This window comes from Hibiscus syriacus, unplaced genomic scaffold (genome assembly GCF_006381635.1).
Source record: "Hibiscus syriacus cultivar Baekdansim isolate YM2019G1 unplaced genomic scaffold, ASM638163v2 tig00111671_pilon, whole genome shotgun sequence".
Lineage (NCBI taxonomy): Eukaryota > Viridiplantae > Streptophyta > Magnoliopsida > Malvales > Malvaceae > Hibiscus > Hibiscus syriacus.
The window spans coordinates 40598-58523 of NW_024063152.1; the positions used below are offsets into that span (position 1 = coordinate 40598).

At 35.6% G+C, this 17926-nt stretch overlaps 1 protein-coding gene and 1 pseudogene across 1 annotated transcript; both read left to right on the plus strand.

The window, feature by feature from the left end:
• Window positions 1-503: 503 nt before the first annotated feature.
• On the plus strand, window positions 504-5371 carry LOC120167259 (annotated as a pseudogene).
• A 4672-nt stretch (window positions 5372-10043) lies between these two features.
• LOC120167288 (sugar transporter ESL1-like) lies at window positions 10044-13206 on the plus strand. The gene is made up of 18 exons (XM_039176357.1): window positions 10044-10260; window positions 10373-10435; window positions 10623-10712; window positions 10829-10888; window positions 10985-11050; window positions 11123-11188; window positions 11268-11343; window positions 11426-11490; window positions 11581-11670; window positions 11746-11826; window positions 11898-11982; window positions 12060-12103; window positions 12199-12261; window positions 12345-12404; window positions 12484-12537; window positions 12716-12775; window positions 12890-13004; window positions 13085-13206. The coding sequence occupies exons 1-18, from the start codon at window positions 10054-10056 to the stop codon at window positions 13204-13206; spliced, it is 1467 nt and encodes a 488-aa protein (XP_039032288.1). The 5' UTR covers window positions 10044-10053.
• Window positions 13207-17926: the final 4720 nt, after the last annotated feature.

Genomic DNA, 17926 nt, shown 5'->3' on the forward strand with positions numbered 1-17926 from the left:
AAAAATATCAATTGAATCTAAAGAAATATTCTCACTGAAAAAACAAGTTTTAGTTTCTAAAAAACCAAGATCTCCAAATAATCAAATGATTTTAGTTAAATAAACTGACCTGAATTTAAGTACGCTGAAAGTACGCAAGCACAAGGTAACCCACAATTATTACAAAATTGACAACCACATGTTGAGTAGTTAAACACGAAAATATATTAAATATTTAAAAGAAATATTATTGATCCCAATTAAACAAACATAATAATTCTAAGAAATATTATTGATCATCATTAGATTCACTATCCCACGAAAATAGATTCACGTTGAATATCCCACGAGTTTTTTATTCCCACTAGTTGATCAATAATAGTAGATTAGTTTTTTCTAAGTGAGTGGAATGGGTTGGAAGGTATGGCCATCTATGCGTGAGTGGAATATTTTGCTGTTAAAAGAAAGTGGTTTGACTGGTACCTTTAGTAGAATCCGGTAGCTTTAGTAGTGCCCTTTTTATTTTATTATTCTTTTTTTGTGGGTTTTGTTCTATATTTCGATTGGTGATGGATTCTGGGTTTCCTGCACGAGTTTGGGATTCTTATTTCCAACTTCTTCTTCGAACTTGGTTCTTCAATTCATCGTCACAGTCACATATAACAGCTGCCCTTTCCATTTCCTCTGCTATTCGTCGATAAAAAGGTTAGCCATTTTAGCTAAATTGAAGTTCTACTTTTTCAGCTTTCAAGCTTCATAGCTATGGGGATTATTGTTTTACAGTGGCTAGTTTGTTCTCTTTACTATTTCTTTACCATGTGTGATGAGTTATGACGAGGATAGGGATGGACCGAGGTGTTTGGTGGTGCCGTCGTACCCTTGTAAATCTCAAATTCTTTTATAGTTTAAATTTTTTCTATTGATGATCTAATTTCATACCCTTAATACATTGACGTAAGGTTATGCGTCCGTCTATGGATGGGATGGATTCTCTTTAGCTGAGCAAATTTTGGTTGTGGGGGTGGGTGGCAAAGGTGAATCATGATCAACGTGATTGAATTTTGAACTATGGATCATAGAAACTGAAAGTCTGCAACTTTGAGTAATTTGGTCTCCTCATAAGCTGTAGTTATTGATGGAAAGGGCATAATTTGTTTTTGTCGAGAAAACAGATTATTAATAAAAAAATAAAATATATGATAAGGCGATAGCCCTAGCCAACCCGTCGGTTCATCCCTGTCTGCTTGCTCGACTCTTTTGAAAGAATGTGAAAAATGAATAGATAGCAAGTACAAAAACTAAAAATTAATAGATAGTGAAGGCAAACTAGAAAAAGCATCAACTAAATAGAGTGCAAGTTTTCTTATCTCAAATTGTTTGCAACCATGTCAATACTTGTTTTTTGCTTCCATCGTATGGATTTCTTTTCTGGTGGTTGTTATTCATTAGAGGTGTTCTTACTTTGCTTTATAACGAGTATCAGGAGAAAATGTCTTCGTCAAGGCAAAGCCACTCATCTAACAACTCTGGGAGATCAAGGCACAGTGCTCGAGTTATTGCTCAAACGACTGTAGATACAAAACTGCATGCAAAATTTGAGGAGTCCAGTAGCTCATTCGACTATTCGAGTTCGGTGCAAGTAAGTGGAGATCAGCAACCTAAGTCAGACAAGGTTACCACAGCATATCTCCATAATATACAGAAAGGCAAGTTTATCCAACCCTTCGGGTGCTTGTTAGCCTTAGATGAGAAAACTTACAAGGTCATAGCATACAGTGAGAATGCCCCTGAAATGTTGACCATGGTTAGTCATGCAGTCCCGAGTGTTGGGGACTACCCGGTTCTTGGCATTGGAACTGACATAAAAACTATTTTTACTGCCCCAAGTTCCTCTGCATTGCTGAAGGCTCTAGGGATTGGGGAGGTTTCTCTTTTGAATCCGATCTTGATCCATTTCAAGACTTCTGGGAAGCCCTTTTATGCAATAGTCCATAGGGTAACAGGGAGCTTGATCATTGATTTTGAACCTGTGAAGCCCTATGAAGTCCCCATGACTGCGTCGGGAGCCTTGCAGTCGTACAAGCTAGCAGCAAAGGCAATTACTCGCTTGCAGTCTCTTCCTAGTGGGAGCATGGAAAGGCTTTGCGATACAATGGTGCAGGAGGTTTTCGAGCTCACTGGTTATGACAGGGTGATGGCCTATAAATTCCATGATGATGACCATGGGGAAGTGGTGTCTGAGATAACAAAGCCTGGCCTAGAGCCATATTTAGGTTTGCATTATCCAGCCACTGACATCCCTCAGGCTGCTCGGTTTTTGTTTATGAAGAATAAAGTCCGTATGATTGTTGATTGTCGAGCGAAACATGTAAAAGTATATCAAGATGATAAGCTTCCTTTCGATCTTACATTTTGTGGTTAAACCCTAAGGGCTCCTCACAGCTGCCATTTACAGTATATGGAGAAGATGAATTCCATTGCCTCTCTGGTTATGGCTGTTATCACCAATGATGGAGATGAAGAGGGTGACAACACTGATTCCTCGCAACAAAAGAGAAAAAGATTGTGGGGTTTGGTAGTATGCCATAACACTACTCCTAGGTTTGTTCCATTCCCACTCAGGTATGCCTGTGAGTTTCTTGCTCAAGTATTTTCCATCCATGTCAAAAAGGAGTTAGAGTTGGAAAGTCAAATGATTGAGAAGAATATCCTTCGTACGCAGACCCTTTTGTGTGATATGCTTATGCGTGATGCACCCTTGGGTATCGTATCACAGAGTCCGAATATAATGGATTTGGTGAAATGTGATGGGGCTGCCTTATTATACAAGGACAAGATATGGAAACTAGGAGTAACTCCAAGCGATTCCCTACTGTTTGAGATAGCATCGTGGCTTTCTGAGTATCATATGGATTCCACGGGATCTGAGTACTGATAGCTTGAACGATGCCGGGTTCCCGGGGGCTTTGAGACTTGGTGATGTAGTTTGTGGGATGGCAGCGGTGAGGATAACCACCAAGGACATGCTTTTCTGGTTCCGGTCTCATACTGCTGCTGAAATTAGATGGGTGGTGCAAAGCATGAACTTGGTGAGAAAGATGATGATAGGAAGATGCACCCAAGGTCATCATTCAAGGCTTTCCTTGAAGTTGTCAAGACTAGGAGTTTTCCATGGAAGGACTATGAAATGGATGCAATCCATTCTTTGCAGCATATTCTACGGAATGCGATCAAAGATGTGGAGACGACAGATACAAACACCAATGTCATATACTAGAAGCTAACTGACCTCAAAATAGATGGGATGCAAGAGCTGGAGGCAGTGACAAGTGAGATGGTTCGTTTGATCGAAACAGCTACCGTGCCAATTTTGGTAGTCGATGTTGATGGCTTGGTTAATGGTTGGAATATGAAAATTGCCGAATTGACTGGTCTTTCAGTTGATAAGGCAATTGGAAGGCATTTACTCACACTTCTTGAAGATTCTTTAGTTGAAATAGTCAAGAAAATGTTGTCCTTGGCATTGCAGGGTTAGTAATATTCTCTATTTTGGTTTCTTTTCTCTTTCCTGTTACCATTTAGTATTCTTTTAAATCATCAACAATTTTGTGACAATTATTCCTTATCGGGGAAGGAAGAGAAAAACATCCAATTTGAGATCAAAACTTATGGGTTGAGGTCTGATGCTGGACCAATCAGTTTGGTTGTCAATGCTTGTGCGAACCGGGATCTCCATGAAAATGTTGTGGGAGTTTGTTTTGTGGCACAAGATATAACTGGTCAGAAAATTGTCATGGACAAATTTACCCGGATTGAAGGCGATTACAAAGCAATCGTACAAAATCCAAATCCACTGATTCCACCAATATTTGGTATGGATGAATTTGGCTGGTGCTCTAAGTGGAATCCGGCAATGACTAAGTTAACTGGTTGGAACCGAGATCAAGTAATAGATAAAATGCTGCTGGGGGAGGTTTTCGGAGCCCACAACGCATGCTGCCGTCTCCAGAACAATGAATCTTATGTCAATCTTGGTGTTGTACTTAATAATGCTGTGACTGGTCATGAGCCTGAAAAGGTTTCTTTCGGTTTCTTTTCTCGTAATGGGAAGCAAGTGGAATGCTTGTTATGTGTGAATAAGAAATTAGACAGTGAGGGTGCTGTCACTGGTGTCTTTTGTTTCTTGCGGCTTGCAAGCCATGAGCTCAACAAGCACTTCATGTGCAGCGATTAATGGAGCAAACCGCCACAAAGAGATTGAAAGAATTGGCTTATCTGAAAAAGCAGATCCATAATCCCCTCTCTGGTATTATTTTTTCTAGTAAAGTGATGGAGGCCATGGAGTTGGGACCGGAACAAAAACGCTTGCTGCAGACTAGTTCCCTGTGCCAGAACCAGCTCAGGAAGATACTCGACGATTCAGACCTGCATACCATCATTGACGGGTATGATAATACCCTCTAAAAGGATGAAACATTACTCTCTTTTTGTTCTCTGCATTATAAAGATCCATATGAAACTGTTAACTTAAACCATGCATTTTATTAGCCTGAATTTTGTTCTCTGCTTAACAGTTACGTGGATCTCGAAATGATGGAATTCACCCTGCATGAGGCGTTGATTTCTTCCATCAGTCAAGTGATGGTAAAGTGTGACGGGAAACGCATCTGAATAGTCAACGATACAGCGGAAGAGATCATGTCTGAGACCTTATATGGAGATAGTGTCAGACTTCAACAGGTCTTAGCCGACTTCTTGTTGATATCAGTTAATTTCACACCACAAGGAGGCCAACTTCTTGTTGTAGCTAACTTGACCAAAGATCAACTAGGACAATCTGTTCACCTTGCACATTTGGAGCTCAGGTACCGCTCTGTTTCTTTAATATGCATTCATAATTTCATACTGATAATGTTCCTGCACGCCAATTAGATTAATCGATCCGTAGTATGTATACGGAACTGGTATATATATTCCTAAGTTTTATGAACTTCACCTGTATATGAAGTCAGCCGAAATTAAAAGGCATTCGGTATATATTTTGGTTCAGGATAACGCACGCAGGTGGCGGAGTACCTGAAGCGTTGCTGAACCAAATGTTCGGAAGCGAGGAAGACGCATCGGATGAGGGTATCAGTTTGCTAATCAGCCGAAAATTGGTCAAACTCGTGAATGGAGATATCCAGTATTTAAGGGAAGCTGGCAGGTCGAGTTTCATCGTGACGGTTGAACTCGCTGCGGCAAAAGGCCCGGATTCCAGAGCCCAACTGAACTGATTTAGCTGGATGTGATTTGACAATAGTGGTTGTACAGTTAAGGGTAAGTTTAGAAGTATGACAATGCATTTTGCCAAAGCCTGTGGCTTTTATTTGTGGAATGAGTTGTTGCACTTGTTCACTGATGCAAAGCGAACTGCTACTAGGAAATTGTAACATGTAATTGTTTCAGTGATATGTTAATTTTCTCAAGGAAAATATCAGTTTCTTTATGGAGATAACAGTTCTGGGTGAGTTTTGTTCGCTATCCGACTCGAATCCGAATAATCGACCCATGCAGATAAAAAACCCAATCGATTCCGAATTGGCCCAAATGGATAAAAAAAATTGCAAGTGAACATTAAAAATTCAATAAAATGGTCACTCATCTACACATGTTTTAAACTCGTTATTTTTCGTTTAAAAATTGACGGTTGTTTGAGCTGGACGTTAAACTGTTGGCTGAGATATGATAAAATCATATTTTAATGATATCTACTATCACTGTTGTTGATTTCAAGCACTTGACCGATAACATAATGTTTCAAGTACTAGTTCGATGACGTAATATAAACGGATAGTCGATCTACAAAATATATCTAAAATGGTTTTTGGATAAAATTTTGTCATATCTCAATTAACAGGTTAACGTCCAGCTCAGACATCTAACAATAATTTAACAGAAAATGATGAGTTTATAATATATGAATAAACGAACTACCATTTTATAACTTTAATAGTCAGTGAATTCTATAAAGCAACGACATATAATTTGAAATCTTTTTATAATTTTGAATAATTGGGACCTCAACAGAATAGTGTTATATAATTAAGTACCATTTGTACACTTTATACCTAAAATAATATGACTGTTTCGACACTCTCAATCTTTGATGCCATCATCAAATTTACGAACGTTGTTGCAAGTGTTTTCGATTTGTATACACAAATGATTTTGATAGTGCTTGACCCTCCATTCCGTATCACAATAAGCGGTGGTACTCTTTCTCAATTATTTTATAATCTTAATTCATTTTGATTTTAGGTTTAATATAAAAAATTCACTTAAATTATATTATTTTTTCTATTTAGGTGTTTAAACTTTTTTTTCTTTAATCAATTCAAATATATAATGTTACAAACGTTACTATTTTAAGTGCTATGATTGTAACAACTGTTAAAAAATTTCGTTAAATGAGAGTATCACATTTCGTCATGGAGAGTCGATGGTTCATTGTTGTATGTTGTGTAGTAATTTCAACCTGAAACACTCTTTTTCCTTAATTTAGATTTATGAAGACTTTTTAACGAGGCTCCCATTGTCCTCCTTATCTTGTATGTGTTTATTCAATAAAACCATACAAAATGCTTTTCAAAATATATATATATATATATATTGTAAAAAAAACTTAAAAATACAATTTCTTTTAAGAAAACCTATTAATTTTAAATAAAAAAACTTTAAAACTTTGAAAACCCAAATTCCAATCTCTATATCCACGTTATTCGACAGCTCTGCTGCCATTGTTGCCGTCGATCGAATCTACCCGACTGCACCTCCACCAGACGACCAACCACCCAACGAACTCCATCATGATTTAAATTCGATGAACGACAAGGAAAAATTGTAACATTTACGTGACCCCACGAGATTAGATGACACGAGAGACAGTAAGGGTGACGATGGTAGAAAAGAGAGATGAAAATGACAATTTGACGACAGTGATCGTAGTCGGCAAGAGATAATAAGGTTAAGATTAGATATTTGAAGGTTGGTTTGAGGGATTTTTAAAGATTTGTATTTTTCCCTATAATTTATAATAATATTTTTTAGGGAATGTTGACAACAAATGCGTCTTGTGTTTAGTTGAGTCTGAGTCCAGGGATCATCTTTTTTTTGCTTTCTCGTACGCTAGACGGGTGTGGAGCTCTGTGTTGACCGCTCGATTATGGCTTGGAGCCATGAGCTCGGTTGGGCGTGTTTCAATGCGAAAGGAAAGTCTTTGCCCTCCTATATGTTTAAACTTGCTTGGAACTGTTGTATTGTGTTAATATGGAGGGAAAAGAATCATAGAATTTTTCAAGGTTTGCAGAGGGAGGAGGAGTGCTCAGTTGCTTGAAGGAGGCTGTGCAGTCGAAGGCGGCGGGGCTGGATGCGAAAGTAGATCTGCTCCTTCGAGCTAACCGCAGTGAATGAGGGTGGGCTGTGTGATTTTTTTCCTTGGATTATTTTATGGGAAAATAGTTTCTTCATCGATTTCATCGCCCTTCTTGAAATGCAAAGCGAGCAGAAAGAACAGCGTAGTCTGTAGACGTGATATTCCATAAAAGCAAGGACCATCATATAATGTCGTTTATGATTCAGCCAACATACAATTATCAATTAAGCATGTAACTGTGAAATTAAGAAAGAAAAAATGTATATCATCTGAGATACTCTAAAATTTACCAAATTATTAAAAACCAATCTTATTTCTAATGGAAACCATCTTAGATTCAACCATAACCATAGGTTATTAATAACAAGCCAATGTCATTAACAACTAAATTACAAATCAATTAAATTCCACCTTAATGCTAGCAAATTAATAAGACATGTCCCTTATTTGAGCATTCTAGTTTTTGTTCATTTAATGTCAAAAAAAAATAGTTTTTGTTCATAGAAACCGCTAATTTTATTAAAAAAATAAAAAATATCCAATAATGAAGGTTTACAATCATAACTGTAAAATAAGAATATTTTTTTATAATCAATAATACAAGAAACTAGTCATTTAAGATCACACAATGATCGTATAAGGAAAATGTTAAAAAAACCTAATAAGATAAATTCGAACAAAAGGTAGATACGAACAGATCTAACCACATCGAAGAAAGAACTACAAAAGGGGATCAAGCTATGGAAATACCACTGAAAAATTGTAAATCAGAGTCGACTCACATGAAAAAACTATAAACGAACGCAAATTGCGTATTCAAATCTAATTCGAGGGTCTAAAGCAATAAAGATCAACATAATAATAAATAAGTGTCATATTGACTAATCATTATGATTCAAATCCAATCATAAAAAAATTGATGAAAACAACGGCCAAACGAATAAAAAAAAGTACCAAAAGGTAAATGAAAATACGTTATAAAAATAGAATTATTAAAAATCAAAAAGTAAAAAATATGATATAATAAAAAATAAAATAAAATTATAATGTATTAATTTTAATATAATTAGCATGAAATTCAAATTTCATTTATTTCTGACCCACAATTGAGAAAGGAATAAAATCAGAGGTGGGTTGTCAATTATTAAATATTTTGGTCCCCATAAATTTTATGTGTAAAGTACATAAATGGTTCCTGATTATAAGGTGATGTTTTGTTGAGTCCATTAACTATTAAAACTTATAAAATGATCATTTGACTATAGGGTGTTGCTTTGTTTAAGTCCCCAACTATTTAGTATGTTCCAAACTCTTCATTTTCCGTTAAAAAATTGAAGGCATTCTGAGCTAGGTGTTAACCTGATAACTCAGATATGATAAAATTTGATCCCAAAATCTAAAAAAATTATCATATCTCAGTCAACATGTTAACATTCAACTCATACTGTTGTCAATATTTTAACGAAAAAAGACGGGTTTGGAACATACTATATTGTTGAGTGACCATTTTGTAACTTTTAATAGTCGGTGACTCAACAAAGCAACACCCTATAGTCAGAGAACTATTTTGTAACTTTTAATAGTTGATGGACTCAACAAAGCATCACACTATAGTTAAGGGACTATTTGTGTACTTTACCCAAATTTTATTAACCGCATGAAACCAAGGGTTATCAAGGACTATCACCCACCTTTCGTGTTTTGTCCCCCCTCATTCAATATTCCTTGGATTTAAATAGGGACCAGAAATTTATATTACCAATATAAATTTAGGAAGTTATACTAAATATTTAAAGAGTATAAAATTATAAAATTTTAGGAATACAAAATTATATCATCAATAAAAAATATTTAAATTATATAAGATTTTAAAATTTCTAAATGTGTGATTTCATCCGGACATGCAAAGACGGAGCCGAGATTAAATATTGACAGAGAACGAAATATTGAACCTTTTAAGAAATATATAATTATTTATTAGATATTTAAACTCAAAATTCAAAAAATAATATCTAATTTGTCTAATATTTAAACTTACAATAACTTAAATTGTTGTTAATATCAAAAAATTTGAGAACATAAAATTATCTTTCTTTAGTTCGGCCCTAACTTGATTAAAAATTTAATAAATTCTTATAATTTTTTAATTTGAATACTTATTTTTACATAAACTGAAATACTATTAGTTTAAAATCTATCGAATATATTAAAATTTTACAAGGGCCAGGACCCTTTAAACCCCAACAAAGCTCCGTCTCTACCGATATCTCTCGATCTATTTCCGGATGTAGAGCTTTTGCTAACGTGAAGAGAGAAGATTTCTCTTTCTTCATTTACAATCGAACAGCAGCTGTTTCCAAAGAAACAGTTCTCTGTAATATTTATCACCTACACCTACCAACCCGAGTAAGAAAATGGCAGCCCCAAAATATTAATCCCGGGTAATGTATCTCTTCCTATATAGGCATCTGGGACCAATGTTCAATTACCCTAAAGTTAATTATTGAAATTAATAAAGATTGGACCCTTTACATTTCGATATTTATTAATTTCAATAATTAACTTTAGGGTAATTGAACATTGGTCCCAGATGCCTATATAGGCAGAGATATAGATTCATCGTTTACTTGGGTACTTTAAACGATTCAAAAGTAGTAGAAATGGAGAGGAAACGCATGGAAGAAGGGCTGTTAACAGGAAGCTATGAATCCCCAAATGAAACAAAACCAAGTAGAAATGGTGCTGGAGGTGACAGTCTTAACGACAACCTTAACGTGCCATCACTTCTGTCGGCTTCCGCATTGACACCTATTCTCTTCTTTAGCACGTTTGTTGCTGCATGCGGCTCTTTATGCATCGGCAGTTCTGTAAGTTCTTCTTCTGTTTTGTTTTGGGGGAAAACTGAATGAAAAACACCATAGATATGCTACATTTGGTTGAACTGATAAAAAAATGAACTAACTTTGAGAATGGAACCAGGTTGGTTACTCATCGCCAGCGGAGAATGGGATCATGCAAGATTTGGGCCTCTCTCTGCCAGCAGTTAGTACTCAATCTTTTCTATAATTTTTCCTTTCAAAAACTCATGCATTCAATAAGCTTCCACTTATTTAACGCACAAGAAAGCTGTAGTTATCTTACTCGGATTTAGGTGAGTGACAAATAGATTGGACATGAATATTTGTGAAAAATTGAATAATCTTTTGTAGTCTTTCTCACCAATTTGCAGTACTCTGTTTTTGGTTCAATATTGACAATTGGAGGAATGGTGGGAGCAATTCTAAGTGGGAAGATAGCGGATCTTATCGGTAGAAAACGTGTAAGTTCGTCTTCTTCTTCTTTAAGCCTTTACATCTTCCACAGATGTTTCAAGTTAAATTCCATTGAATATTGGTTTAATCCTCTAAATTAATGTGTTCATTGACTGAGAAACAGACAATGTGGTTCTCTGATGTCTTCTGCACTGCTGGGTGGCTATCAATAGCATATGCAGAGGTTAACTTCCAGTTCCATGTAGTTCTATGTTTACTAGTTATTGTAACTCCATATAGACTGATTCTTATAATGGTTATGTTCAATTCTTGTTGGAAGAATGCCTTTTGGATTGACATTGGAAGGCTTTTCATCGGTATCGGAGTTTCCATTCTTTGTTATGTGGTAATGTACTAAGGTTTGCTGTTCATTTTTCAACTTAAAGTAGTTTTTATGCTGATATGCATTATGAAACAGGTACCTGTTTATATAGCTGAAATAACACCTAAAAGTCACCGGGGTTCCTTTGCATCATCAAATATGGTAAAATATACTTACATCAATTGACAGTGTGATCTGTCAACTTAACATTAATTAGATACAAGTTTCCTTTTTCATGCAGTTGATGTCAGTTTCTGGTGTTACACTTATGTTTTACATTGGAACCTTCATTTCATGGCGCTCCCTAGCTATGATCGGTATATACTTCGGGTTTTTATTAGATAACACAAAAGGTAGTGAGAGTTAAGTTTAGTGTTTTACGTATTCTGTTTTCTTCAGGTGCAATCCCCAGTGTACTACAGATCATTGGCTTGTTTTTCATTCCAGAGTCCCCTAGGTGGCTGGTAAGCCCAACTCCATTGCATTCAGAAGCACTTCATTCTTTACTTTTGAGTTGATACAACGTGAATGCAAAATAAGAATGGCTTCTGCAGGCAAAATCTGGTCAAGAAATAGAGTTTGAAGCTTCCTTGAAGCGTCTTAGGGGAGCCTCGGATATTTCTGAAGAAGCAGCTGTTATCAAAGTAGCATTTTAACTTCATATCTTTTAGTTTTTGAACGCGTATTTTCTCATGACGTGTGCTTGTATTCTCTCGTAGGATTATATGGAAACTCTAGAGCCTCAGACAGAAGCAAGTTCCCTTGAATTATTCAAAAGGAAATATGCTAATTCACTCATTGTAAGCTGAGAATAGCATTTGATTAATAAAACTATAATCTCCTTTTATAAATGGCTTCATGGAATTTGCAGGTTGGAGTTGGTCTAATGTTATTGCAACAACTAGGAGGAAGCGGAGCTGTGTCATATTATGTTGGTAGCATATTGGAAGAAGCAGGTAAATTTACATCTTCTGTGTTGGTTCCTATATAATTATTACTGCAGATGGTTTTAAAACAGTCTTCTTTGCAACAGGTATATCTAGTAGTCTTGGCCTTCAAGTTTTATCCTTTGTACAGGTTCCTTTATGGCTTCTTTTTCCAACTTGTAATGAATGTCAAATTATGTTTCGAAGCATTTCCGAGACATGTCAATTATGTTTTCTTTTCTGTAGATTCCAGCAGGTATTTTAGGTTTATTTTTAATGGATAGATCCGGTAGACGACCGCTTCTAATGGTTAGTTTCGTAAACAATTCATCTTATGATAGTAAAATTGTTGAACAAACAAGTAAATAGGGAATCAATCCAATTTTATGCAGGTTTCTGCAAGTGGAATATGTTTCTCTTACATTCTCCTGGGACTGTCATTCTGCTTTAAGGTATAACAAAGTTCAGTTATTTTTCTTCTAGAGTTTGACATTCCTTGTTTAATGCCTTTCCAATTATTTTTATGATCAGGAACTTCCCAATCTGCACCCATTTACTCCGTTTCTATGCCTTGCCGGCGTATTGGTACTTCAGTTCATCTTAATGTCTTCCGTTTTGAACTTATTTTGCCAATGGCCATAACCCTGACAAGGATCAGGCTTCTCAATACATGATTCTTTGTAGAATCTGCATTCATATTCACAGCTATAGGTATATATTGAGCCAAACTACATGTATAAACTGATCGATACCACAAACTCAGGTCGGTGCTATAGCTTTCCCAATAGGCTTAGCAGGAATACCATGGATCATAATGTCAGAGGTATGTGCCAATTCCTAGATCGAAATCTTCACCGTCGCTTACATATCAAGCTTGCCCCAGTATCTGTAGGCAAGAGATTCATTTGAGTAAAACGTGGTCCATGTTCTTGGTTAGATATTTCCTATAAATGTTAAAGCTCAAGCTGGAAGCCTGGTGACTCTAGTCAATTGGTCCACTGCTTGGATCATTACTTACAGTTTCAATTTTATGATGGAATGGAGCTCAGCAGGTCAGTCTCCGTTTCTTCTCTCACAGAGTAAATTAACATTACATTTCTGAACAAAAATGTATCAGCAAACATCATTGCAGGAACATTTTTCATTTTCGCCGGAATCTCAGGCTTAACTGTTGTATTCGTCGCCAAATTGGTGCCGGAGACAAAAGGAAGAACACTGGAAGAAATACAAGCATCGATCATTAGTTTTATGTAACTAATTTTGTTTCACATGTAAACTATACCTTAAATAATTATCCCGACAATAAATTTATTAGGAAACCTTTTGTACCAAGTTGCTCCCTACAGTATTTTTCGGGACGTTTACCTCTCGAAGTTTAAATCGTTACGTCGTTTGCTCTAAATCATTAACTCTGTTAAAAACAAAAGGGTAAATTAACTATTTAATCACTTAACTATTTCTTGCAGTTCTATAGATAGGCAAAGGGAAAGATGAAGACCGTCCGGGTGGGATCGCTAGTCTTCATGTATGTTCAAATATTGAATTAACCTTGTCTGTATCATTATAGTGCTTAATAAGTCCTCTTTGCTTTCTGTTCAAATATGTTTTAGCATTCATATTTACATTTCTCCAACTCTCTCCCCATTTGTTCTTATTTGAGGAGTGCCTTAATTTAGTTGATAGAGGTGACAATAATTTCTTATAATTGCAGTTGAATCTTTTGGAAGAATCGATAATCATCTTTCGGTGACACTAAACATTCCATTAATATATACAAAGAAAATAGCAATGTAAGCTTCATTTAAGGGGAAACAATACCAATAATATTGATGGATGGGTCTAACATATGCTTGATTGTGTGATAAACCAAATCCTAATCGTCACTTTTTTAAAGGAGTTAACTATGTGAGGCAAACAAGGTAACATCCGAAAAATACTTTAAGGCCCAACTTGGTACAAATGACATACTTTAGAAGGCATTGGTATAATATAAGAATAAAAGAGAGAATTAGATATTTGTTTTACAAAGTTAACTATTTTATAGGATTAGAGTCATAGGTTTAACTATTTAATCTCTGCATTCAGGAGCGGATATGATGACATCTTATTGCCTGGCTGGTCGATCCTCTACAAAAGCAATGCTTTGCAGCATTCCCTTTTATCTGCATCTTCACATAGATCTCCTTGTCCCGAAGGCGCAAACCAGAACCCGGGGTTATCAAAGTGAATGTCGATGTTGCTGATTTTTACGATCCATCTGTTGTTGAACCTCATGCACTGGTTGAGGGTATTCGCGTTGCCACGTCACTTTCAACCGATGCTGTTGTTGAGAGCGACTCGATGAATCTGGTTCGGCAGCTTGACTCTCGCCGTATCGATTTATCCGTGGCTAGTTTCCATCTCATTGCTGCTCGTGATCTCCTGGATGCGCATCCCTCTGTCAGAGTCCATTTTACTGCCAACAATGTTGCTCATGTCCTCGCGTGGTCATCTTCTTCCAACCAGTCTATCTACTTTGATTATAACTGTCCTGGTTTCTTTTCTGATCATGTACTGAACGATGCTATTTCAGGTTAATAATTCCATTTTTCCTTCAAAAAAAAAGTATCTGACATGAGACTCTGCAAGTTCATCATTTGTTTTCTTCATTGGTCCAGGTTCTTGATTGCTACCTTTCTTTAAAACTCATGGCGTCGTCTTGTTGTGAATTCCAAGATCTTCTCTTAGATTCTACTTGAATTTAACACCCTCATGCATCTATTTTCAGTTTAAATATCAGGCCTCACAGTTTAATTTGAAATAAAATATTTTGAATTATTAATAAAATATTAAATTTAAATATTGATGATTTATTGTATTATTTCGAATTATAATGGACTTGATTAAGTATGTAAGTTTTGAGGATTAAAATTATTATTATATCATGTCACGTCATTATATTTGTTAAGTCAATAGTCAAATTAGGTGACCAAAATAAAAATAAAGCATAATGTTTAATATAATTAAAAAATAGTTAATTGACTAAAATATAAATAATAGAATAGATGGCCGATGAAATATGTAGTTTACTCATTTTGAAGTTGGGTGCATATTTTTTGGGTAAACTTAGTATTTAGTCCTTCAACTATAACTTTGATTTCATTATGGTCAATCAACTATTTTTTCCAAGATCATACTTAAAAATGCGTTTTGATTATTCACCATTAAAAAATAAACATAACTGCTGACGTGATAACTTTTTTTATTTTTTCAATGATGATGTGATATTTTCTTATGGTGACACATCATTATCACTATTAATTTTGGGGTTAGTGTTTAGGGTTTAAGATTTTGAAAAAAACAATAAATGGATGACCAAAGTAAAACTAAATTGATAATTAGGTGACTAAATATGAAATTTATCCTTTTCTGAGGATCAAAATCAACAGTCGTTGCTTTTTTTTCGTAGAAAAAAACATGCATCCAGCTTTAAGGGTGTGCAAATTCGGGTACCTTGAGTGCCAGGTACCCGGATCTTTGGGTAATTGATTTCTTGGCCCGTGTCCTGACCCGGTACCCGGATTTTATGGGTACCCGTATTTCGGGTATTTAGATACCCGATTTTTTTGTCAAATTATTAATTAGAAAAACACACACACAAATTTAAATGTTCGAAACTTCGAATTATATAGTCCAACATCCAAACATAATTAAAAAAATGTTAGTCTAATGTAGACACTAATTTTCATCGACATATTTTTTTTTCCTTTATATGTACATACATACATATTTATATATATATATACATATTTTAAAACTACATACATAATATATTGTTTTTAATAGTTTTTAAAATTATATAATGTATAGTTTTTTAAAAAAAAAACGTTTTAAAAACATATATATAATATATAATTTTTAAAATCATTTTGAAAAATTATATATATAATTTTTGAAAACATTTTTGAAAACACATATATTATAGTTTTGAAAACATTTTGAAAACATTTATATATTATATAGTTTTTAAAACGTTTTTGAAAACTTATATAATATTTTTGAAAACATGTTGAAAACATTCGTATATTATATAGTTTAAGAAAAAAACATTTTGAAAATTTATATATTATATGTTTTTGAAAATATTTATGTATATATATATGTTATTATTTATTATTATTATTATTATTATTATTATTTTTCATTTTTTAACTTATTTTGATTTTGTTTCAGGTCCAAAATGAGGTCCAAATAAGTCAGAACGGGCCTGAACCAGCCCAGCAAAGGTATGGTCTGAGAACCCTAGGCACACATGTCAACAGGCGGCGCACAGGGGAAAACCCTAAGACCTCATTTGTGCAGCCAGATCTGGACCGTTGGATCTGACCCAATCCAACGGTCGAGATCAAATCAAGGAATATTCCAGAAGTCACACCAACAATCACGGACGGCGCGAGATTTCCGGCCGAGATCCCCGGGACTGACCCATCCCGGGGTGACCGGTCACAACAGCCACGATCGCCCCTATTTCGGAGCTAACAGGCCACCGGTGGGGTATAAAGACCCCACCAAGCCATTACCAAAAGGGGGAGGAGGATCGGAGAACCCAGAACCGAGGGAGAACCCACGAGGGATCAGAACCAAAAACGGAGAACACAGTGAAATAGACCATCACAGTAAACAAACAACCATCACAGTGAGATACAACCACGATACCAATAGAGAACCATCAGCAACAAACAGAGACCATCAATCGAGAACCACGAAACCCACGAGTAAACTAAAAAAACCAACAGAATCAACGAGTACACCAAACAACAACAGAGATATCAACAGAAAAGTACAACCAAAGACACATATCACAACAACAAAAAAGAGCAGTGAGCGAAGCAAAAAACTTCAACAACGGGTCGGAGGTCAGAAAGTCACTGACGGAAAAGGTAAAAACCGAGGTTTGCATATTAGATCTACGGTTATTGGGGTCGATTTTGAGGGTTTGGTGGCTAGTTTTGGGTTTACGGAGTTGAGAGCAACGCGTGAGGGGCATTTTTGTTTTTTCCCGGCCACCACCAGTGGTGGCCGATGGTGACGTCTGACGGTGGTCGGGAATCGCCTGAGGGGAGGAGCTTGAGAGGTTTGAGAGAGTTATCAGAGAGAGCACGGGCGAAAATGAGAGAAATGAAGAAATAGAACCATATTTCGGCTTTAAATACGAAATTCAAAACGGCGTCGTTTTACGAAGGATTGATCTGCAAATAGAAGATTTTTAAATCCTCTCCGCAGTCCCTGGTATTTTGGATCGGTTTTCATTTTGGTCACTATTTGTAATTTTGACCCCGAATTTGCAATTTAATCAATTTGGTCCCTATTTATATTTTTTTATATTCTGTGAATTGGTCCCCTAACTTTTTATTTGTTCTTTTGCAGTTCATTTTCTAATTCATTAAGCTCAATTTGTTCCAATTTGATCCTAAATTTTATCTTTATTTTTTTTATTTAACTTTTTAAATATTTTTTTAAATTTAACCTTTTATTATTTTATTATTTCTTTCTTTCATTATTATTATTATTTTTTATATTTTTTTATTTATTAGCATTTTGTTTTCGCTTTTTATCTAACGTATTTTGTTTCAGTCATGATTTCAGCCGATCAAATGGTAAGTAATTCGGATCGAATGAATTTAATTTTAATTTAAATTCTAATTTTCGCAATTAAAGACAACCGACAAATTAATTGGTACCGAAAGGGCGGTTCAAGGGTGCTAATCCTTCCTTGACCGTAACCGACTCCCGAACCCGACACGTTTCTGGTACGACGCAGATCAGGTAAGATGGTATCCGGCCCACCTAAATTCGTTTTAAAGTGGTCGGTGGCGACTCCAACCCAATTCATTTCAAGTCGAAGCCCAATTCCGGGGTCCAACCGAAAGACGGTTGCGACAGCTTGGCGACTCCGCTGGGGACAGGTAAGTGAGTCAGGCCAGAATTAATTTTC

Bases quoted from the DNA above. Each gene is read 5' to 3' on its own strand.
- LOC120167288 (XM_039176357.1), top strand. From the start codon at position 10,054: ATGGAGAGGAAACGCATGGAAGAAGGGCTGTTAACAGGAAGCTATGAA. The intron at 11,344-11,425 runs GTATATACTTCG...TGTTTTCTTCAG, and splicing joins GCGCTCCCTAGCTATGATCG to GTGCAATCCCCAGTGTACTA. The intron at 11,983-12,059 runs GTAAATTTACAT...TCTTTGCAACAG, and splicing joins TAGCATATTGGAAGAAGCAG to GTATATCTAGTAGTCTTGGC.